The sequence below is a fragment of the Botryllus schlosseri genome, chromosome 1 (assembly GCF_051294905.1).
Source record: "Botryllus schlosseri isolate E-star chromosome 1, Bs_hap1, whole genome shotgun sequence".
Classification (NCBI taxonomy): domain Eukaryota; kingdom Metazoa; phylum Chordata; class Ascidiacea; order Stolidobranchia; family Styelidae; genus Botryllus; species Botryllus schlosseri.
This window is the reverse complement of record NC_137236.1, coordinates 10931978-10957980: the sequence shown is the minus strand read 5'-3', so window position 1 is coordinate 10957980 and position 26003 is coordinate 10931978. Positions and strand designations below refer to the sequence as shown.

The following is a 26003-nucleotide window of genomic DNA, read 5'->3' as shown; positions in this document are numbered from 1 at the left end:
GCCCATTTCTAGGCTTTGTAATACACTACATACGCGGATCAGATAGCGAGGAGCAGCCTAGATAGCCGTCGTGTGAAGATGGCTAATGCGATAACAAACAGGACGCCACTTAAATCAGCTAACCTTGTAGCTCTTATATATTTGCAAATCATATTCCAAGCAAATCTGCATCATGAATCTAACCTTGATTTTCAATAGTCTGAAAGATGTTTTCGAACATTTAAGTTTAATGTTAGTGAGTGACAATATTTAGTTTTGTTGATACTGTGTCTATTTCAATCTTGCGTTTGACTAGCAAATGACAATAGAGAATATAAAACTGAAATTAGAACCTTGAATAAAATATTTTTGTATTTCTCCTTTCATTCTTTGCGTTGAGAAATCTGCAGTAAATAACTGTATATATCACTAACGGAAAAATTGTGATATGTATTGTAGAATTGCTACAGTCATCAGGGTGCGAAGAAATTGGTCTCGGCTATCCGCTTTCTCTTGATGTTGTTGTTATTCAAATCTCTGTGGGTCTTTATCAGGCACTTTTTTTTTGTGTATGTGTGATGCAGGAGGAAGGGGGACACTGCTCACCGCACCGCACGTCACTGGTGTATGTACACTGTACATTCAACATTGTACAGTGAACACATTATTTTACATATCACGATATGTTTATTCGAAGTGTGGGTTTTTTGCTAGTCGTTAACTTAATGGGAGTTGAGGAAAAGCACGATGAGTATTTAATAGGGCACGTTTTTGTAACCTTTGCAACTTTTCTACAGGTTCCGGCAGCTTCCTAAATACTTAGAAGTTATGTAGTATGGTGTTTTAAGCTGTTTTTGAAGAAATCTTATATTGCATATTAACTTTTTTCTAATTGTCGTGCAAGTTTTTCCAATTTTCCACGCAAGTAACTTTTTACTGGAAACGTTTATTAATATATCGCTTGCTTATTTCAATGTCGTTTTAATTTGAGGTCCTTTCTGATTGACGTACATTCAGGCTAGACCGCCGAAATTTTCACTGGGTCAATTTTGTCACGCTATTGATTTTGTTGAACTCGCCAACACTGTGTTTTACTAAAGTGCCTTGGATACGGATCAATTCGAGTATCCCATACCCTAAAAATTTAAGGAACTGATCCATATATGCAATTTTTTCGTGCAACTTTTGTCAAAAATAAGTGCAACTTTCCACGGATTTGAGTGCTACAAAAATATTTGCTTGTGCCTGGTTTGGTAGACTACATCCGCGTAAAGGCTGCATCGAACGTGACCAACCAATCACAGCAATGAGTATCAATTTATATGGGTACGCAAAAGCATCAATCCACCTTTCAGCATACACTCAAACATCTGAATGAATTTGCAATCAATATTGAGCCATCGGCATAAAAACTTGGAAATGGCAGTTGTACAAACATTTTAACACCGTCAAGATCGAATGCATATTCATCGTTTAACGAGGATAGATCATACATGGCGTACGAGTCACAATTATTATCGAGCGTAAGCTTTAAAGAGCTGGAACACTCCAATCAAAATCTCGACGTCGTGAGCCGTCCAAAGCCACGCAGAGAGCAGCCTGCAACTCGCATGAATACATGGAGCCGAATCGAATAATTATTGCAATGATTCGAGTAAAAAAGTTCAGTACCGAAATTAATCGCCCCTTGTCTTTAAAAGTAATTTTATTAACGACAAGTGTATGCTTTCACGGAGGAAGCATTAAATCGTCGATTGGTAATATCAGAACATCCAACTCATTCTGACATTCGTCGACATTCCTGTGAAGTAGTGATCGACCAGCAGTAATAACACAAATCAGAATCAAGTAGGTACGATCTACCAAATGCCAAAGTATTTTATCCCTGCTGCATATGACTGTCATAACTCGCGTACTAGCTCTTCCGAGCTTTGTTTCGAGCGTAGGGTTGCCGGGCATGATACACACGATATAGATGCAATGAGTGTTTCTGTCAGTCAATAATAAATGAATATTTTTCAGCATCACCATTTGCGTCCAAATGTACAGCGGCATCGAAAATGGGAAACGAACGTATGTATTGCTTTGATTTTAACGGTGATAATTATTTTCACTTAATGTATTCGACGGATGACAGATTAGAATCGAGGTCGCCGCATAAATTGTCGAGAATACCTCCCAAATTGATTGCTCTCGTGTTATCCGGCTCTACCTGCACTGATAAATTGTTGTTTAACGAACTTTCACAACTACCGACCCACAGTTCCCATGCAAATATCCTGAGGAAAATTGAACGTCGCGTTGAGTGTTCCGGTTTCAATTTATGCTCAAACTCTACGTTGGAAAATATTCCTTACCTAAATCCGAATGAACGTCTATTTCACAACTCTCTGCTGTAAACTGTTTAGTCGTTTTTGGAATGTAATCTAGCAATCAAACATCGGACTCAGACCAGAATAGGGCCCATTCATTAATACACACACCAATGCAAGTCAAAGCCAAAGCAGCTTGCAGTAAAGTCAACCACAGCAAGGGAGACCAATCACCACATTTCAATCGAATAATATAGTGACGTTATGTCTTCAGTCCAAGCCTGCGAAGTCATTTTGGTGCTCAAGCATGCTTTAAAAAATAATATCTTGCCCATTGGTTTCCCAACCTTTTTCGACTCATCGCCCCCTTATCATGCTCGACACAAATTTTTGCCCCTCATATTCACGGATCCAGAATAAATCACCTTAGTTTGTTCAATGGGGATTGACTAAAAAACGACGCTTTTCCGAGTATAGGAAGAGTTGGGTCGACCTTTTTTCGCGTCATATGTAGAATAAGCCGTCTTCACGTGCATTTTGACCGTCTAAATTAATTATATCTGACTGGACGTTCTAACATTTTCGCCCACCCTTCCCCCATCACCCCATTGTTTTTTTCGCCTCTTGTTTCTCAAAATCGCCCACTGGAGTTCGATACTGCCCACGTCGGAAACCACTGATCTAGACCAACCGTCTCTGTTAAGTTTCATTTATTATATCATTGATGTGACGAACGTTGCCTCGTTCTCAATTTATATTCATTTTGCGATGAATCAACGAATACCAACACAACGTATTCAAGTATTAACACACACTGCGACACCATATCGAACCATATCGACAATTTATTTTTTTAGGTCTCGCATCGAAGTTAGAGCCAGGCGTCATGGTCGGAATAGTGGCATGTGGACTTGTTGCGATTCTATGGGTAGTGGTCATCGTGATGTTGTACAAGAAGTAAGTAAAAATAGGTGGAGCTGGTAAAAGAGAACATTCATTCGGTCATTTGTGAATAGTCCGGGGTAGGGATGGTGTGAACCTCTGAAAGGTTCAGGTTCGTGTAAACGCGAACTTTTTTGAAATGTTCTGCGTGAACGCGAACGTGAACCTCATGACGTCAAGTGACGTCATTTTACTAATTCCAGCCCTACATTTCAGTGAAGTGATAGCCTATATAAATGTACGTACAGTTGTACAAAATACTTAGCGACGACTCTGGCCACATAATGCCACAATACTGAAGTACATGTTGACGTTTTAAACGTCGCCCAATGCATGAACTGGCGTAATCAAATGATATAATAATCCCATAAAATCACTATGTTCCGACGAGTAGCCTACTTGCACGGGAATATAAGCTTACGCTTTGACGGTCAGGGCCAGACTGGGCAATGTATTCGGCGTCTGAGTATTGATATTGAGCAGAGTGCAAACGGTTTTCTATACTAGCTACCGATATCACCCCATTAACAATTTATACAGCAGTAGCCAACACCCCAATCTCATGGACGGGGACTTGCAACCGAATATAATCTTACGTTCTAACGGTCTAGGCCAGTGGTTCTCAACCTTTTTTTAGACACGGCCGGAATTTCGCGCCCCCTTATCATCATATCACAAAATCCAACTGAGATGCTAGCAACCTCAACAAATTGTTTGATGGTACCCCCCACCCCTCCAAGTGTGGCGCGCCCCCCAGGTTGGGAATCACTGGTCTAGGCCTAACCGGACAATTTATTCGGCTTCTGACTATTGTGAAAGAGTGTTAAACGTAGTTCCATATTTGCTATCGATATTACTCCATAAAAATGGCATATTATAGCCAACACCCCAACTGCACGGATTTGGTTTTCATGATACAATAACCATATCAAATCAACATCGATCCCGTACGGCTGCGAAATTTCTTCATATTAGACAACGACGTATTCCTATGTCGATTTCATTGATTCGTTGAATAAAATCTTTCCTTGACCACCTATATGTAGCGTATTTTTTTCTTGATGTTGTATGATTGCGGGTAAAGCTCACAGCAGAGATCAGGGTTGTAACCAAATCACAAGGTTCCGAGTCATAAGTCAATCTGACTTTTGTAGTTTTGAATCGAGTCAATTCGAGTCATTTTCATTTCACTACCGAGTCAAGTCCGAGTCCAAGTCACGGAGTAGAACGTCAAGACCGAGTCATAGTGTTTTGAATCAATTCCGAGTTCAAGCCAATGTCTTGACTGTTCAGTTCCGAGTTAATGTCATGTAATCCCACTTTTGAGAACTCTTCTCGGTGACATCTGATTCATCGCATTCATAGGATACTTATTTTCCTCACTTTTCACAGTTTCTGGCAGCATTTTCGAATACTCGTACTGATAGACTAAATAACAAAACAAATTAAAATGATATACATGTCTTGGTAGACCCAGTCTCTAGTCATATGACTTGATCCGAGTCATGTGCCATGACTCGAGCACAAGTCGACTGAATACACAAATTGACTCGAGTCGAGTATTTTTCATTTTTCATTCTGTCACACTAACACAGGAAATATAAATTGTAATAAAGCCGGGACACTGGAATCTCGACAAGTTTATCATCAAAGTCTCAACTCAACATTTATGTGACTATAGTTTAAGCACTGTGACACAGCCAGGTGTCGTCATTGAGATACCATTGTACTGTATCAATAAAGACCAGTGAACATATGAACAACTAGCAAACTAGGTACTGGAGTGCTACATGTGTTAGTTCGTATCAGTGTCGAAAAATATTCCTTTTGTCGGCCATCCTTGTATTAACATCCCCGTGATATTTCTGCATTTGAGAGACCCGACTGATCGGCGTAAATATTCAAAACATTCAAATGTTCATCCAATAAGCAGTACTCCACACTATTGAAGGTTACATTTCGAGCTAAATTAACGAATAGGGCAGTTATAGAAAATTCCAATGAAATTCAAATTGCTTTGGCTAGAAAAAGAAGCAGACAAAGAGTTATCCGAGAAGACAGAGAGTTCGTTCTCACTGAAATGGATCCGACGTACGCGGAAGTGGCGGAGGAAGGGGTCACTTACCGAGAAGATTCGGGCGGCGTCATCAATCAAAAGAATCCACCCCAATCGCACGGCCCATTCACGTTTGCAGAACAGCAGGTGGAAGGTATTGCTAAAGGCGCTTCCATGAAGGAGAACATTATCTATGGGAATCGTTGAATCTGTCGATAGACCAAATTGTTGACGTATTTCCGTTGTATTGAAGCTTCACTCTGACGCATGATACAGTGACCTTAGCTCCATCCCGGATCCATCATGATTCACGAATCTTAACGCTTCTTTTTAAAGTAGACAAATTTGGTCACTGGTTTAAGCGTGACTTCAGCATTAGGAGTCGGTAATTTCTGTATTATAAAAACCACCAGACGGCGTAGACAAATGTTAATGCTGGATGAATCGATGATGTGCAAAATGAAAAACAGTCCTGCATGGAAATACTATAATTAAGAAATTTCACTGACATCAACCTCAAAGGATGGATGATGTTTGTTGTAATACATCCGATTTCATAGAACTATGTGGTGTTGTGCAGCAGACGACTTCAAAAATTATATATCCGCAAGAATTAGATTGATCGGGTGACTAATACGAATTAAATATCGGTCTAGTGTTTGTTTGTTCGTGGTAGACCTATTCATAGAGTTTATCGACTACTATGGTCATTTACCCCTGGCAAATTTTATTTATTCTTATTCCGTAGCTGCCGACTAGTATAGCACGGCCCACTGCTAGGCTTTTATAAGGCACAGCTTACCCGGATGATATGGCGAGGAGGAGCCTGATGTAAAATGTCCAATGTTTTCGAAGCACCATGAATACCAATACAACAATTACGATAGCGATATATTTTGGTTATAGCCATTTTAATCTCGCAGTTGTAAACCGTTGATGCTGCAAAATATCGCATGTTGCATTTGAAAATCAGGCAGTATTAAACAGTCATATCATTGTAATTATGACGTGTTATGTTACTATAGAGTTATTATGTCGCTGTTACTCACTCTCTATAATAAACGGAATTGCCACTTGCGTATTTCAATAGGTTTTGTATTTTCCGTATAAATACACATGCTTTATGAATATTATGATGGATGGTATAAGTCGCTAACAGATTGCGCTTCTTCGACTTTTCTGTAGAAATGATCGGAACGGAAGTATTTCCGCTTCAGATGAGTTAATTTACATAGTAACGGATAGTTTTCTAAGAACGTACATTCTATATGACATGTGCTCTGTGCGAAATCTCATATCTGTCGATGATTGTGTCGCAGAAGATGCTGAATATGCATCAGGAAAACGTACAGGTGGTCGAAGTAATCATGCAGTAGAAGTAGTGAAGCTAAATTTTACACAAGTTCCAGTAGAAGTTGTGCCTTCACATTAAACCGCATCAATGAAGTTCATAGATGCAACTCAGCAACACATCAGCTTGAAATACGAAAGAACTCTTCTACGACTCTCGCCTGTTTCTTTGTTTGTTTTATTCACGACACTGGCGCTTTTAAACTCTGAAGTCATTTGCACCCAGTACACTAAGTTCCGTAATATCAATTCTTTGTGACGTCTTTTTCAATAGTATTACGGAAGACTTCCATTCACGCGCTCGTCCATCATCAGCAGGTCGTGTAATTTTTGGCATATGCCAAATATAACAAAAATAGCTTATTTTTGGCAATTTTCAGATTTTATTTTTGGTAGTTTTGGCATCGCCATGAATCCATATTTATAGACTCGAATTGACCATGTAAAGCGCTTCAGTTTGGTCTTTCTTGTGCTACTGAAGTCCCAATCCATGCAGTATCCAATCCACACTGTGCCACCAAACAGCAAGATTTAAATCCGAATTGAAAACAATGTTGGAGACCAAATTTACCCGATAAGAAACCGAGCGCATCTGTAATATCCATTCTCAATATAGTCGATTCAAAATGCGTGCAAAATTTCCGGCATTCACACAGGTTACAATACTTATGATAACAATTCAAAAAGGTTTCTGACACGATTGAATGGCAGCTTTCACTACACAACCAATTGTTAGAAATCATGAGTGACTTTATAATCAATATTTATACTATTAAAAATAATCCACCTTGCAATGAAAAACTAAGAAAGTACTGAATATACATATGTATGTATGGTACGCATAGATCTGGAGGCTTTTTGCGCCTTGACTGTTCCTATTGGAAGCGTGACACAATATATGAGTTATTGAACAAAGAACATGCAGACAGTTTTCAATTGCAAGTTAAAGGGCAATAGAATATGGTATAACGCGCATTGAGCTAAATGCAGATTGGGTCACGCGTGACGGCTACATGACGTAGCAAAATGCACGAGCGGTAAAAACAGGAAAATACCTAGTAATCGCACTATGTTTTGAAATTGGGGCGCGCTATCACAGATTCCAAAACATGCTGATTACTACTTTGGCCTGCAGAGATCATCTACTTCCTAATCGCTGGATTGATCAATCCACAGATTGGTCGTATGTGCACATTTATTCACCGGACTTTTTGACCTTTTCGTTCACGTTTCATATTTCATGGACCCCCGGAGTATTCACGCACCCTAATTTAAGAATTCTGATTTGTTCACATGTTTTGTCGCTTCATAAAAACTCCTGTCCATTCTTGTAGACATGTCTGTCAAAATTATTCCTAAAAATCTATATTTTCAGAAGTCCAATTTTTTGGCATTTTTACACTTTTATTTTTTGCAGTTTTGGTGCTTGGCATCTCGTTTTTCGTGCGTGTGTAACTTCAGTCATAGCTGCCGACTGCTTGGCTCGGCTCACCTTCATCCTGGGCTTTTTCAAACACTGCAATCTCAGCAAGGTTAGCGATGAAGAGCCCAGATGAACCTCCGGCACATAGGCACTTGGCTCGAATCGGGATTCGAACCACTGAATCGGGATACGAACCACTGATATCGGTGTCGTGACGCTGGTGGGTAACCAACTGCACCGCTTGCTTCCTCGTCGCCCTCCTTTGGCGCAATATGAGAATATCCTGATTGCAGGGGTAGAATGTTCAAAATTAGCCGTGTATGAACTGAACATCGTCCATTCATCCTGACGACAGGCGAGGTATCGAATGTTAACATGGAATGGCAACGACCGATTTTTCCGCTTCGCTGAGGTAGTATTTAGAATTGTTTTGCGGCAGCGACTGTAAGATTTCTGGCAATCCAAAAGTTATCTTCCAGAGTCCAGAATGTACTGAATCTGGTCTTGATTGAAACTACTGTTGCGCCGATTCCTAAAATATAAGTTGAAATACGATCACGCACTGAACCACCAGGAATTCGCCTTCCGATTCTGAAATATCGGCATTGTCAAAACAATGGAAGAGTCGCAACGGGTCATTGTTAAGGTCATTGTTTAGCGGCCATCCTATTGTTCTGAACAATACAGGTTTTAGATGCGGAGGGTGATTTTTCGTCAAAGTCCGGAGCCTGACCATATTTTAAATAAAATATTCGGAATCAGGGCGACAGTATCTGTGGATCAAGACCAGATTCAGTAAATTCTGCAATCTGGAATAAAGTTTTTGGATTGCCAGAATTCCTACAGTCGCTGCCGCGAAACAATTCTGAATGCAGCCTCAGCGAAGCGGAGCGAAGCGGAGCGAAGTTACAAAACCGGTAGTTGCCATTCCATGTTTATATTCGGTAGGTGACAGGGTTGCCAGATTGGCCCTTTTGGGGCTAAATTCCAAAATTTGACCCTTTTTAGAGGCAGTTGGCCCTAAAAAAATAATTTGGCCCCCTGGCCCTTTATTTTCAATATTTGGCCCTTTTTGGAAGTAGTTGAGACATACCATCAAAAAATTTACAAATAAATCTATCTCACAAATTGAGCTGACAATGCTTATGCCAATGTCAAAGATTCGAGTAGAAACACTGTAGAAGATTTGGATTTGTTTTTGTAGAATGTAGACTGTGTTAGAATTGTAAATACAGATTTGTGAACAGGTAGACGAGAAAGCATCGATCAGGGCTGGAAGCTAAGTAGTAGAAAAAGTCTGAAGAAGAGTACCCTTATAGTTCTTGATGATTGATAGAAATTAAAAAAAAAAATCAACATGACCGCGTTTTTTGCTGAAAAACCTCAAAATTAAGTATATAAGTTGGATAAGTTTCAAATGTAAAAACACTATTCTCTCAATTTTTAATTAAAATTCATGAAATTTAATCGCTCTCATATTATAGCACAAAAAGTTTCATTTTACGATTTTATATTCAGCTGGAAAAGGCCTGAAATAATAGCAGTTATTTTAGTTGGATCCAGTGTAGTGGTAAGCAGTGGATTTGGTGTCCTACAACAGTATCAACAATATAAAACTGGAATTCCAGGTGGTTGCCAAAATGTATATGGATAATGTTGCAACGTTATTAACGATATTGATCAGTTTGGCCCTTTTTGGCCCCTTTCGGGCGCTGTTTGGTCCTTTTTCTCAAAAGATGTCTGGCAATTCTGGTAGGTGAAGCATTGTCTCACTGGCCTCCCCTGAACCCACGTCACTGACTCATCACACCTTACAGTGGGTATGTAGGCTACTACTGCGTGCTGTACTGACCATTTTTGGCTCCACCTACGCATGTGATCATGGGTCTTCGCATTTAAAAAGATCCAAAGTAGAATCAGCAAATTTATAAACAGATCACTGCTCACAGATTCAAATCTGCATCTTGTTCTGAGAATCAGGGAATCTGAGATTTTTGAAAATTGTTTATTGAGGTTGGCCAGCATCTGAAATCTGGCCAGTGTTTCTGTCGCATGTACGATATCACCAAATCAATGGTTTAATTGTTTTAAATAGGCATATATTTTATTTCCATATCCTCACTATCTAATCAAATACCGATTTTGCGTTCTGGTTTATAATCCTAATTTTATATAGTGTGGCCCACGAATGAATCAAGATGTTGAATGTGGCCTGCTAACTAAAAAGTTTGTCCACCCCTGTCATAGCCGCTGTTTCCCCCTCCTCAATTCCACTTGCACATTGTGACCCCATACGCGCCGCTACGTCTCAAGGGAGTCGGATGAAAAGCTTTAGGTAGGCTAGCCTGCGTAAAATTCGATAATATGAATCGATTTCCAAGCGAAAAACAACAAATATATATATATATATAAAACGTTCACTAATTTTACAATTTTCCGCATAACTCTGGGGTTCACCTCAAATGGCCCACAGTTTAAGAACCCCCGATCAAGACACTACACAGCATGCGAAAATCATGATTAGTCGATGGCAAGGGACAAAGCGCGGAAGTTAGTTTGGTATTCCAAACCTTTCTGTCATGGAATGACGGATGTAGGAAAATGTGTGACTCATCAAACTTTTATGAAAGTATAAATTATTTCTATGCACGCAGTAGCTGAGATGTTGTATAGAAATTAACTGGGATGAGTGCTATCTCGTGGATATAGGATTTGTTGGTTCATAGTGAATTGGATTACCGTGTCAGCAGTGTCTCAACCACGAGTATACGATAGTGCGAAGTTGCCTGAGAGAAATTTCCACGACAATCTATCTCATTCTGAGAGAAGTGAGCACATTTGAGTGAGATCCGTTAAACGCCACAGACATACGCAACCTGTAATGGTGGATTCAGAAAGCAGTATTTCGCAGTAAATGCAATTTATTTAAGCATACTTCAAATATGAATATCGAATAGGCCATGCTGGAATGGCCTTTGAATCTTTGATCGTCTAATCATCGCATCTGAGCTGGTTGCCAATGTCACACTGTCTCTTCATCGGGATGCCGGAACATATTATAGACCAGTGCTTCTCAACCTGTGAGATGGTACGCACTTGTACGAATGACGAAGGTGGTGAGAATGGTGCGAATGAAAATCCGAATGAAAATCGTAAATACTGGTTCATTTTTCTCTGATAATTCAAATGAACCTATTACGAAATTCAAGGGTAGTGTCTTCCTAACTTTTGTAGTTGCGTCGCAATTGTATAAATACTTTGACAATAACTTTGTCTCCCACAAGCAGTAGTGAATTATTATTTTTGCATTTTAACTATTACGTAATCAAAAGCCTGGTTTGAAAGCCGGTGTAGTGGAAGACATACACTATATCAGTCAGTCTCAGCCGGAGACAAGCTGAAAAAATTACATCAAATCGACTTTCTACTGTATTTCGCTTAGAAATTATCATATTTTCGTAATGACAGTTCGATTAGCGCGAGGCACGAGGATAGTAGTGAATACCATTATTTCAGACCGACATTTGCATGTTACTGTAACGCAAATTTATACCCCTTCAAGGGTTATTGAAGTTTGAGCCGCAAGGATTAAGATTTTGGGTCAACACGAAGCCAGAGCTATCTGTGTATATGTATGTAATATTCGTTGAATTTATTACAAAAATACTGCGATAATTTTTACATATCAAAGTGTGTTGGGCAATATAGCCAATACGCGACACACGCCGAAAATATGCCTTGATCATGAGAATCTGCCGAACTTTGTTTTCGATTCATGGTACTATTTGTCCGGGTGTTTTTTTTTTCTTTTGGAAAACATGGTTGAATACCGTTAAGAAGAACTATAGTGTAGGACTGTGCAACGAGCGAGTTCAGGTTTTTGAGACTCAGTCATTTCGAGGCCAATCCCTTCCTCGTCGGGAGGCATGAAGAAGTAAAGTTTTTGTCAACATACCTCTGATAAAATGCGGTGCCCAAACACCAGCGGCGACAAAAATTTGGCAAAAAAATGACCGTCGCTGGATGGCTAAACCTTTCGATTTGGATATGCTACATTTTCAGCAGTCGGCACCGGATAGTTCCGTTCTTGCAATCTGAGTAGACAGTATACTATAGTACAAATGCGACGCGCAGAGGAATTTAATTCACCCTAATTTGAAATCGCGTGCGTCAGCCATGTTTCGTAGAGCTGTGTTGGGTACAATCGTGGTGTGCGCGCTCTGTATGTCATACATGTCCGTAAAATCTTAACATACTACTGTAATATTAAAAATAAGTTCTCTTTCATGTGTGAGGCTCGAGTCGCAAGATGCCACGAAAACTTAAATTTTAGTCGTAGTTCAAATAATGGTTTTGAGTTTATTCAACTGTTATGAACTTTAAAGATAGATTGTGCTAAGGAGCCGAGCATACGGTATCGTGACTTCCGTTGCTCTTTTCATTTACTTGTGAGACAGAAATGGGACATCGCAAAAAATAGAACACAAGTTGGAGCAACATATCATAAGTTAGCGAGGTTTAATGCCCCTACTCTCCTTGATCGTTTTGGATATTATTTTCCACGGTACCAGGCAAAAGCCCCAACACGAACACGTGGGACTTTCCTCATTTCGACAAACTGGGCCTCCGTGTGTCATCTCACAAAAACGATTTCTGCCAGGAAGCATTTTCTCTGGCGGAAAATACGCTGTATGTGGGATTTTCTCCTTTCTTCTTACTGGAGCCTCCATGTGTCATCTCTCAAAAACGATTTCTGCCAGCAGGCACTTTTCACTCGCGGAAAATACGATGTATTTTGGATAGAAGTGCAGAAGAGTTCTCAAGACCTCGCCATCCAAGCACTGGTAGACGAACATTCCAAAAAAAGAGCGAATGAAGCTCAAAAAGGATGAAAATCACTGTTATAGATATATGTGCGATCATGCGACGATAATTTACTTTTACAGTCTCGGTGAGGCATCAAAAAGAATGCGATAACTTGGTATTCTATGTACCAGTGGTTTACAACCTTTTTAGACACTATCCGCAGATTTCAGCAAAAAAAATTCCATCCGCACAAATCATCCGGAAATCATTCTACAGAAAAAATCGAGAGACGTAACAGTTGTTTTGTTCAGATGTAATGGCTAATGGTCTAGGCCAGTGGTTCTCAACCTGGGGGCGCGCCCCCCCCCCCCTTGAGGGGCGTTAAACATTTGAAGGGGGGGTGAAAAGAAGATGTCAACTGAAAAAAAATTCGTGCACTGCGCGATTTACCTCCAATTCACGGGTGTTTCTCTATATATTGACCGAATTTCAATTTTTTTAATTCTCTCATCAACAGTCATAACCTTCCATGCCATCAAACAATATGTTGGGGTTGCTAGCATCACGGTTGGATTTCGTGATATCGCGATAAGGGGGCGCGAAATTTTTCACTATCATGAGGGGGGCGTGTCTGAAAAAGGTTGAGAACCACTGGTCTGGGCAATCAATAATCCAATTAAAATGACAACTGTTTCCCTCGTTTTGATTTCAACTAAGTGCACGAATAAGTCGCTAGGTTTGTAATTGAACTTCCAGTGTTTTGGTGGTCAGGTCTTTTTAATAACTATCCACCACTACTTTCCAAAATACAGCGTATTTTCTGCGGGTAAAATATTATTTCGGGTAGACATCGTTTTATTAGTATGATACATAGGTCCCGGATGCTCCCGTTTATCAAAGGTTTGAACAACTTAGATCTTAGTTTAAATGCTTCTCCCTGATGGCTTGAAAAATAAGATACAAAAAATGATAGTGGGGACATCAGAGCTCGCCCCCTATTGTACGCTGTTCTTACTTGTGTTATGTTTCTACAATTTTCCATTTTATGACTCGTGAGTAAATTAGAAGAGCAGAGGGAGTCTCCACGCCGCGTGCTTGATTCTTTAGCTCAATCTAACTCGGAAGTTAACCATAAATAACTTTAAAGATTCCTAAACTTTTTGCTAGAGACCGAAATCTGAGTTTTACTGGCATGTCGCAACTCAATCCTGACACATTAAACGGAATGTTTGCTTTACATATTAGCATGTTACGGGCATGCATGATATGGAGAACGCGCAGATTAAAGATCTACGCAACTCCGCTCTATGAAACATGTGTCACGAACGCGATTTCAAATTGGGGTGCGTCATTTTCCTCTTCGAGTTGCATTTGGACTGCATTTGCACTATATTTCAACTTCTAACAACTCAGATTGCAAGGCCGGAGTATTCGGTGCCGGCAATTTTAACTACCGGACATACTAGCATCAAAGGCCTTAGCTAACCAGCAACGGTTAGTCTGTAGCCAAGGTTTTATCCCGCTGCCCATCGAGAGAGAGAGAGAGAGAGAGAGAGAGAGAGAGAGAGAGAGAGAGAGAGAGAGAGAGAGAGAGAGAGAGAGAGAGAGAGAGAGAGAGAGAGAGAGAGAGAGAGAGAGAGAGAGAGAGAGAGAGAGAGAGAGAGAGAGAGATATGATATTTTTTTGCCTGCACCATCGATATGCTTTACTGAACGGAGATACGACCTCATGGTAACCTAGCACGTGTTGCCAAAACCTCATGCCCTTATGTGTTCCGTTGCGAACGGGGTTGGTCTCAAAATACATGTGTCTCTTAGCTGCGCATCCGGTCGTTGCACAACTCTACAGGCTTAAACTACGGTTGCGAAGAGACAACTATATTTTTGAAGCTACGATTATAATGTGGCGTCGGAGGTCCAACAGGTTTTAACAAATGCGTCTCAACGGCAAAAGTGTCAGAGCCACTGTACCTAAATATCCCATAAAGTTCATTGGAACTATTCGACAACAGAAAAAGTTTGTCATCTGCAATACAATTTTTTGCATTGGCAGAAGTGCGTGATGCTACCCCACAGGTTGAAAAGCACTGCAATATACCAACAGCCATAGGCATTTACGAATATGTTTCCTGTGGTTTTCAGAAAGGCAGTCTTAGCTCACGTGTACAATGTATAGGCAATGTGACAATGTAGGCTACATCACGATGGACGTAGACAGCTCATTGAAACAAAACTATGAGCGTAAATCATCCTAACCAAAGCAATGTCTCTGAATCTATTCGCCGAGTAAATACGTAAATCTATAGTCTAGTAATGTGTATCATGCCATTGCCAATACATCTTAAGATTTGTCTGTAATTTGTTTGTTATTTATTTTATTTAATATTAATAAAACCATGTTATGGTGCTTACAACAGCGTGGTCTTCTGCACCACACAACAATAAATTTCATCAATAGCACAAGCTACATTACAAATTCAGTACACGATATTCTCATTGGGAAGTCAAATGTCAGTAATTATATACGTCGTCCCGATGATACCACAAAGTCGATTACGTGTTGTAATATATTGGTGTACGTCAATAAGTTGTTCAAGTTGAATGGGATTCGCTTTCGCTGTGCACTGTTTCTTAGTATCTGTCTGCGTAGTTCCAGTGCCGGACAATCCATCTAAAAATGTCGCACGTCTTCGATGACTCCATAATGTGCACAAAGATATGTAGCAGACACTCCTATTCTGGGGAGATGTCCATTCCACCCGCATTGTCCCGTTCCTAACCGTAATATCGTGGATTCATTTCTTCGCGATACTTGTCTTGGAATTGTCGTGTAGACGTTAGGTTGGTATTGACGATACGTTGCTCCCTGGTCAGTCCTTTGGTATATAGCCCATTCCAGATCGACTTGCAATGACGGATCATTAAGGCTTACTCGTCTGTTAGCGGTAGATCGTAGGTCGTGGTTTCCTGTGCAATGTTTGCGGCTTCTCTCGCATCTCGATCTGCAAGTCGAAAAGGTTGGCCACCCATGAAATATGTCAATTGAAGTATGAAAATGTTCCTATAATAACAATATCCTGCTCCACCGAATTGGTTGAATGCGTTTTATGCTGCACGCGCAAGAGGTATTGTGAATCCAACAGCTGCTAACTCGGAAATGAATGCGACTTCAACTGATTGCTGTTCAAAGTAATGTAATTTAGAGCAGTGCTTCTCTCAGTGCTCCCCGTGGTGACAGTGAAATATTTCGCGCGCCTTATCGTTGATATGAAATAAATTCGGACCGAACACAGGGCAATATTTACGAACTGAAAAAAAAATCTGTTTAATAATTTGACAAAGTTATCATGTTCAACTAACCCTATGGCAAGTATCATATACATATTTTAGCGATTTTAGTGTCCAATACCATCTTAAGCTTGGCTCAAAGGTGTGATCATGAGCTAAATCAAAAACCAATAGCGCGGACCGCACGCCATTCAAACTTGTCACTTCTTCACAGGACAAACAATTTATATCTCTGGATCGCGGGTGTTCGGCAAGAGAATAATTAATTCAATTGAATACTTTTGGCCTGCCATAAAATGCGCTTCATAAAGAGTATACAAGAAGTTCGACGATGTGAGACAATTCGATTAAAATCAGTCAAGAAAACTGTTTTAAAAGAGCCATGTTTAAAACTTTTTTGTTTTGAACTGAGTTTTGCTCTACATGCAATCCTAGTTGTATAGTTGGTACGACACGACCATTGCAGTTAAAATCGCGATGTAATTCGGAATATTGCCGTTGATGGAACTCGGAAGATTAGGCACAAATTGAACTCATTCTGAGTTCAAGAAACTTCAATTCTCTCGGGCGGTTTCGCGTCCCACTGCAGATTGTTTCACGTCCCCAGATTGGGGTCTGCATGCTCTATTGCGACATAACGCACAAAATACGTCCGTAACTCATAAATCGATGTATAATTTGATGTTTTATTTCTATAATTATTGGATAAGCGTCCATCTTCTTGCATTTCGGAATTGAGGTATAAAATTCGAATATACTTCGCGGACCGGTAACAAACTTGCCACGGACCGACACCGGTCCGCGATCCGGCGGTTGAGAGCCACTGATTTAGAGCACTGTAAAACATCAATACAACACCCGAAACAATCCACACATAATGTGACGTTCTCGAATAATCCACTTCGGTCTGAGCATTTTGTGTGGACATTGATTGCGGTGCTACCGCGAGAACGAAAAGTCCAGATACAAAGCACGAAGCCAATAGGTCTCATTCAGGAACGAAACAGCTAGGAACCAGCTGCAAGCGTTAGTACAAATCAATGATCGAAACTTATGATATGTTGGTTACTATTGCTCAGTAATACTATTCTTGATCGCCAGACAAGTATATCGTTTACTGACTTGACTTTGCAGTTTTGTTTTTGTCGATAAATGTCCTAAAGCACCATGAGCATACAAAGATGATTACCGAGAGCATCTGTCCAGGTAGTCTGAAAACAATAAAGTGCAAAAATGATGGAGTTTTGAATATCACAAATGCGAACTATGGAATACTATCAATACTTTCCAGGTAAGGAAATTCGCATCTATGACACTCCAGAAGTCTACTTCTACGACGAAACGCTAATCAAAATCTCTATATTACTACTTTTGCCTGAGTCTGGCGACATGACTTTGTGAAATGACAATTTGATGGAATATATATCGAATTGACGCTGAGCGGAACGTGCCAGAGGCATTTTGCTAATTGCATTATGTGCTCAAATTATCAAACACATTAATTCATATTATTTGATTTGTCTATTCGATTTGATCCCCCAGCTAAAAAATTCATTAAATAGACGGGCCTGGCAACGCATTAATTTTTGAAGAAAGCAAGTATAATTCCTTCGGCTTTTATTAGCGGAGTTCATTCTCTTGATGATTCACCCAGCTCGTATCGATGTATTTTTTGTGATATTTCAGCTTTATAATAATGATTATAAACTTGGTCTGTGTTCTTTGGTGGTGTTTTCACATATCTTTTTACTATTTATTCGCCCCCTTTTCGGGGATTATCCGCAGTCAGTGTGGCACATATGTTGACAGATCTCAGTCGAGGTGCTTCCGAGGAACAATTATCTCCAAAACATTTACTACCTCATTTTTGTTGTAAACTCAGTCATATCGGTAAAGTTTCAAAATTGCCCGGCATGATATTATTGTGAAATATCGATAGCGCTTCATTTTGTCATAATCTTTCATTGTCGCACATAGCAAATTTCAAGTTTAGAATCGATACCAGCTTTATGATCCTGTGATAGGTGCGGTTTATCAAGGACGAGTACTTGTAAGACTCCGGGTAGCCTGAAGATAGTGAAAGAGACTTGCCAAGATCGCAAGTCATGTGTGCTAGAAGCTTCGAAATCTGTGTTTGGTGAATACTGCAGTCATTCGGGAAGCTATCTCAAAGTTCAATACCAGTGTGATACCCAAGGTTGGTTGAATATGATGAATGTCAGAGTTTCAAGCTATGGTTCACAATCTTTTGACTTTGTGGCACCCTCTAAGATGGCAACATAGCTAGTTCGTGACACCCTATCACTTATATTACTCCGAGTAGGAAGTTGAAAGATTCCAAAGGTCATCGAAGTCCGGCATATCGCTATTCAGCCCCATATTGTGATGGCTCAGCCTCAATATCACGGTCTTATCGCCAGTGATGAACACGAGAGGATAGCGTAATGGCGGAGCGCCCTGCTTCTCGAATGTAGATCGTGAGTTCGACCTGATTAGTAGCAATGGGATTCATGACGTCCTTGCTTGGCGCTCAGCATAAACGGGACAGAATAGAGAAATGGTGGAAAACTTTGAAAACCTTACAAGGCCATTTCTGCACACCCCTTGTGAAGCGACATATGCGCATCATGAACTCATGTTATGCATATTGCATATGCTAGGGTTAGCATAATTTGAGATCCGAAAAAGATGACACGTTTTAAAATTCCGGAAATCTCCAGCGCCGGAAAAGAAAACTGGTGATATGGACAACTTTTCGACCGATAGTGTTGACTAATAAAATGTTATCACTTCCGACTCCCAAATTACCCGCTTTGTTACGATAATATGTGGTGTTGAGTTGACTAACAAAAAAGGCCTCCACTTCGTTTTACCCGATTTTTTTTTTATAAAACTCTGATGATCGCTGTGTCCAGGTCCAATACTTGATCGCATTTTATTACGTTTTCTAGATATAAGCGAAGAATTTCCCGAAAAGGGGGGCATTTAGGCGTCCTCCAAGGACACTTTCAATTTATGGAAAAAAGAGAACAAATCCCTTTAAAAGAGGACGTATGGTAACCCTAGCATATGCTAACATCGTTTGTATGTCTATCATGAGTCGATGTATATGCCGCAAAAACATCAAGGACAAATATGAACAACGTCCTATTCCTATTGATATTTTAGTCGCTATACTGGAAGTTAGAGGTGATGGTAAATTCCCCACCTTCCAAGAAAGGTCTTGGTCCATGACATGTTCCGAAATGTCAAAGTGTGGGATATTTTTATTTCAGTCCGTTTTTACAGTACCGTGATTGAATGACGAACACTAAGAGCAAGGACAGAGCGCCTAAAAAACAACCGAATAGGTGTAAATCACACGCTAGTGCACCGGGCATCGGACGGATGTGGCTGTTGGCTGATACGGGACTGCCGTTGGTCGTTTTGGCATCTATCGGGCTTGTTTATCGGCTAGGCCTATTGTCGTGTCCCATTTAAATATCTCAGCATCCGTAATGCTAATCAGAATTTACCTTTTGTTGTGTGTGGATGGCAATCCACTCTACCTCATTTACCCCCGATATTCCGAAATCGTTTATTCAGCATCCCGGCTGAAAACTATTGGTTAAAGGAATACGTTGAAACAATAGCGAACAAATACCTACTACAAAACGGTGCGACTTTCGTTAATTTGGCAGTGGTCGTTATGATAACGGGATTCGGTAATCGGTCATGAGATGGATCAGGGGTGGGTAAACTTTTCAGCTCGCGAGCCACATTCAACATTTGAAACCATTCGCGAGCCGCATTATTGAATATTAGGAATTATAAGCCAATGCGCAAGTTTTCATTTATTATATAGTGATAATAATCATATACTAACCAAAGAAATTGATAAAATACATCTATATGTATACCAAAAACAATTTAAATATCGGCTTGATGATAACACACTTTCGTGGAAAACATTAACGAAGTTTTATAAGCTTTTGCTTTGATTAATTGGGTTAATTTGAGAAATTATGCTTGTAATCAGAATGTTCGGATAGAGGTGGTGTTCAAATTGCAGCAAGCGAATTCATAACAATAATGTCATATTATGAAAAGTAATATGCATTGCGTTACCTCTGACGCCGAAACCGAAGTATCCATCAGTTGTTATTTTATTGATTCCAAAGCAGTCGTCTTCAACTTTTCGCTTTTTGTATTGATTTTAAACCCGTCTTTCCGGGACTGAAATAAATGAATGATTTGTACTTAACTGCGCATATGGAGAACGGGAGAGGTTTTTCCTACTACAGCACAGTTGGAGTTATATTCTAAAATCACAATTGTGATCCGAGCTAATTCATTTTCGATATGGTTTTCTTGGATGTTTAGCAATCGAAACATGTTAAAATGCGTGGGCTCGAGGTAGGGTTATTTCACGAACAATAAAATCAAAAATACAATATTAATATTGTAACTGTATCAATATCACGATGAAATATCTTAGAAAAAAATTGATCAAGTTGCTCCAATAATTAGATTTTTATTATGCATGTTATCAATATTTCTAATACGATTGTCGATGCCTTCGCGGGCCGTACAAAATGATGTCATGGCCACAAGCTGCCCGCTAGCCTTAGTGTGCCAACCCATCTGATAGATGATTACATATATTATCGACGTGCTCACGAGTAGCGAAAATTGATTTTTGTCCGAAAGCAAAGAAATATGCGCTGGTAACAAGTTATAGTAGTCAATATTGGGAGGTGTGCCGATCAATTCAAAAACCAAGTTGACCTACTTCGAATTTTAGGGATGACGTAAATGAATTCTGTCTGGCCGCACTGGTGACTTCGTAGCGCTGGTGTTGAGAAAAATCCTCCTCTACTTCATCATTTAGTGAGGCAATTACAGCTGTTGAATTTCTGATTTTCTCAAATCAAAAGTGGTATTTGATAAAATTTGTGGAACGTTTTACATGTGATATATCAATACAGCCGTGATGTCGTACCATAGTAACATAATAATTACAAGGCCTAAACTTTATTGAGGTGCTACTGTTTGTTTTCTCCTGAGATCATCAAATTTTGGATTTTGCATATTGAATTTCAATTAAATAACACGAGTTTCCGGTCTACCCAAGCCAGCCATATGAAAATGTTCATAATCTGTAGGAAACAATCTTGATAGATTTTTCCTTCCGACACAATACTTAACAATCGCAGTGATGTCTTACTCGTCATTCTTGTGATAGACAGCATGGTGACCTATACTGCCGCTGCAACAACCACCGCCACGACCACCACGACCACTGCCGATACTCCATATATATCCACACCATTGAGCATGATAACAACGGCGGGTCAACTTGAATCTACAGGCGCCGTCGAAGTTACGGGAATTGGTATGGAGTTGTTCATCTACTGTTCAAATTGTGCCGATGAATTGAATAAAAGTAGAAAAACTATTGGAGGTACAAAAATAGAATATACAATTAACACTAGAACTACCGTAACTTCGAACTACCTAGAACTACCTTGTGGCTTATTTGACGCATGTTGAATTTTCTTCGATTAAATGCATTCACGGGAGCTAAAAATCAGCACAAATCTCAACAAACGGCATCAGAAACCATTGTTTATTGCGCTCACAGCTACTTGCAATATTTTACATACACCTTAGTGCAACACCTATATAACAAATCGCCGTTTTTGGTGTAACATATAAGTGTTGTTCTGGTGCGCATTTGGTATTTGAGAACTTTCTTTAAACATTCGGAGTAGGTTCCTGATCCGCTTCAGCCACATCATCATTCTTGGTTATTGCTGACATATCACAAAGCTTATCAGATAAGATTTGCATAATGTAATCTCGCAACTAATCCTCGATTTGCATATTTTTATAGTATCGGTATTTTGGCAAGTAGAAGATCATTCACATTCTAAGAAATCATGCACGGACCATCGTCGACTTGTTGGTACCCTCATAGAATACTGCCTTGCAACTTATTGGCCAATAATATCCCCATGGTTGATTCGTTATAACATTTGACCGTCACTGGTTTCTTATTTATGTTGTTTCTGAAGGAAATAGATACCTCCGGTCGGAGTGAACTCAATATACATGTGTACAACTTCGATCTCTACACTGGAATCACGCTGCTGTTACGCTTATCAATAAGATGATAACTTTGAAAAGGGTGGCTACATGAAGCTGTCTGTGTTCCTTCTGGTCCTGGGTATAGCTTCAAGCAACTTTTATCAATATTGTCAACTGGGACTTCGTTTGCTTCTACAAGCGTATACAGCCACATTCACGTGACAGTGTTTCAAGATGGATTACATCGGACTCTTCACATTACTATGCTTGGCAAATGTATGGATTATGGAAGAGGTGTCCTGTTCTATCCTTGTCTAAATATGAGACACCCTTGTACAGATACTTGGTAGCAGCAGCGTCCACCATCTGACATTTTACCCCAATTATTTGCTGGCATTTCGACCATGTAATGAACGAAAACAATATTATCTTTATCGAGTCCACACCTTTTTTTACTCCTTACGTCAATAGAAAGCTCACGACTTCCATAAATTTGTTCCCCGAGAGAGCCTGACTAAACATAATGCACCCATGCCCTCAGTCCTCATATGCATTAAATTTACTAGATTCAGCTCCCTCTCCCCCCCGAGGATCCATCTTGTAGACCGGAGCAAAGGCCCTTTGCCCTTGTACAACCCTATAGTAGCCTTTATTAGTATGGACGATACAGATCTCGGCTTGGTCTAACGGTACATTTCAAATGTCATGTCCTGTAACACGCTAAGCTTCAGAAATATAATATTACAGAGCTTTGGTGACTCGGAACGAGGAAGATCCGGGGCCTTCTATTACAAGGGATGTTGTTGCTAACACAGTTAGACCAAGTCGATATTAACAAAGTTCTGTTGTTACAAACGGCTTTTTTGGGTTTATCAGATATATAACCACTTTCGAGAATATGAAACTGCGATGCCTGAAGGTAGAAAAACTGTAATGCGTCCAGAAAGCCACTTGGTAGTTCTAGGTAGTTCTCTGTGAAACTTTTTTATTTGTACTAGATGAGTGATGAAAATCATAGGTAAGGTGGCCTACATCAAATAAATAAAAGTCAAGAAGTTTCAGCCGAACGAGAATACGTCAAAAAAGCCACTTGATAGTTCTAGTGTTAAAATATTTATATTGAAATAATCCCGTTTCAATAAACTCGTTTCGCCCTGCTTGACAATTAGCCCTGTCAAGTGTCAGGTAAAACATTGGGTTAATTTGAATAGGAATATATTATTTTTCGTATAGTTTAACTGAAATATATAAGGGGAATTCCATAGTATATGTAAATTACTCGAGAAACCAGCCTAATCGGTAATTCGCGACGATGCGTGTCACGAATCCATCAGCCAACACTCATGGCCAGGCCGTGTTATTTTTGGCATATGCCAAAACTGCCAAAAATAACTTATTTTTGGCATTTTTCGATTTTTATTTTTGGCAGTTTTGGCATCGTCATCTAAATAGATAGTTTCAGCCTCGAATTAGTCACAAAAACGCTTTATTTGGGCTAGTTTGTCAAAAGACACCACAAAATGTGCAGCATCCACGTATAATCAGTGCCAACAAACAATAAGAAGAAGAAAAAACCTAACTATTTCATAGGTTAATAATATCAAACGAAACCACAAAATGTGCAGTATCCATCGGAATCGGTGCCAATAAGCCAAAAAAAAGCCTAACAAACACGCTCAACAGCTGATTGTTACAGCTGTCGAATAGACTTAAATCGTTTGCACTGTAACAGTGCTTCCAAGCTCAGGTCAGCTTAGTTTCTCATAAATTCATTTCTCGCCCAGCGAGTCTGAGAAATATCGGCTTCAACAGTAGCCGTTGAGGGAAAGAATGTTGTCAGTCATCCACAAAAGGTTTTCAGACCTTCAAAATCTTTGGAGGGCCGAACCGGCTTCCATGCATCATGAAAAGAGATCACTTCGCCAATGCCATCGATCTCATCGCGGAAAGAATTTTCTTCCAGATCCTTTCCCAGGAGTTTCCTGTGTTGTCTCTCAACACATTCTATTTAGTAGCCCGACTATCATTTCTCCTTCAGTCTACCGATATATTTTCGGAGGACTTTTGTCACCGCAGGTGGCTTTAATATTACCAACTCGCATGGAAGAGTCCTGGGAAGGTTAGCTTGTTTCAGAACATTGACGCAACAAGACTGTCTGGCAAAACGAGACTACAGACTATGTATGCAGCTCAGAAATAGCCAGACAGTTTGTTGCGTCACAATGTTCAACTCGATCACAATGCAAAAATCGTGGTTGATTTTGGAGGTTCCAGTTCCATGAGCAGAATATAATTTATATTTTAATATTCAGTTCTGCGGCAGCTTCTCATTGATAACCGTTTTATCAAATTTAGCGCTCGACAAGCCGGTCAAAAATGGTCGTAAAATTGCCTTTTGACAAATGGAAAGTATGACGTAAACCAAATGCAGTCAGCCGTTCAATCTCGCTGTGCCCGCACCATTTAGGACACCATGCTTTCACCCCTAATGGGTGGGCTGGACCCAGATTAAGAAACCTGCCTTTCACAAACGCTATTCTCGCTTGTAACGTGGTCCTGTTAACACAACACCATGAACGAAATACACTATTTGGCAGGCCGTGTTATTTTTGGCATATGCCAAAAATTGCTTATTTTTGGCATTTTCAAATTTTTATTTTTGGCAGTTTTGGCATCTGGCTCCTGAAATGCCAAAAATAACACGGCCTGCTCATGGCTATTTCGGAATTATCGTGAAGTCTTTAAAACTACATTTGGTTGTGGAGTCGCATACGTTTAAGATCGATTAAGAAAATGACTAATAGTAGCCTACCTCAAATATGTCGAGCAACCGCTGTAAAAAAGCTATTGGTTGGTTTGGAGCGATAAATATTTTTTTACTGGGGCCGGGGGTAAACTCGTGTTTCTAGTAGTTAGAGCTGAGCAGGTCGCCATGTTTGAGCAGGTTTAAGGAGTATAATTTAAGTCGCTTCTATGACAAAACACGAATACATATAGACTCGGTCAAGGGACGGTGAATTTCGGAAGAACTGTTAACTTGGCTCAACAACACTGCCATTTTGCCAAGCTGCACAGTTCACAAAGTTCGGAAGCCAGCGACCAAGACAATAAGATTTATAGTGTCCCCAGGACCGTAACTGCCGCACCCTAACCCCTCATTTCGAGGGGCGCGTTCGAAGGTGGCCCAAAATAATATCATGAATGAACATAAATAGAGTAATATTTTGAAAATTTATACAACTTCTTTTAAATTTTTCCCCGCGCTACGCGCGATTTAGATACCGCGCTACGACATATGAAGTTTAGGCCAACACGGGACTCCGACTAGGCACTGCAATTGCAACTGCTGATTAAATTAACTAAATAAAGGGAAAATGTTCGACAGCGAGAAAACCGGAATACCAAAAAGCACTGCCTTTATGTTGACAAAAAACCACGATGTCCAATTGTCCATAGGCAATATTTGGCAGTGAAGAAATTCTAATTTGGAATTGTGTGCGTCTATTAGTTTAGTACGCTTTCAATATTGTTTCACGTGGCAGACGGGAAGTCACGAAATAACAACATGTTACGAACTAATTATACCAACGCCCCCTCCCCCTGAATATTTCCAAGACAACACCTCACTCAGCTATAGCAGTAGAACTGAGTAAGTGGGCTGAGAGAGGTTACAAAATATAGCAATATTATTGACCGATTTGATCATGAATTATTGAAAATTTCTGCGCTTCGCGCGATTAGGGCATCCAACGTTACCCATTAGTGTATACTAGAAATCT

The 26003-nt window shown here is 39.9% G+C and overlaps 1 protein-coding gene across 1 annotated transcript; it reads left to right on the top strand.

Annotated features, from left to right (window-relative positions):
• Nucleotides 1-3152: 3152 nt before the first annotated feature.
• LOC145437196 (uncharacterized) lies at nt 3153-6174 on the top strand. The gene is made up of 2 exons (XM_080314387.1): nt 3153-3248; nt 5259-6174. The coding sequence occupies exons 1-2, from the start codon at nt 3178-3180 to the stop codon at nt 5494-5496; spliced, it is 309 nt and encodes a 102-aa protein (XP_080170513.1). The 5' UTR covers nt 3153-3177; the 3' UTR covers nt 5497-6174.
• Nucleotides 6175-26003: the final 19829 nt, after the last annotated feature.

Coding starts and splice junctions, on each gene's coding strand:
- LOC145437196 (XM_080314387.1), top strand. CDS start 3,178: ATGGTCGGAATAGTGGCATGTGGACTTGTTGCGATTCTATGGGTAGTG. Junction 3,249..5,258: donor ATCGTGATGTTGTACAAGAA/GTAAGTAAAAAT, acceptor TGCTTTGGCTAG/AAAAAGAAGCAGACAAAGAG.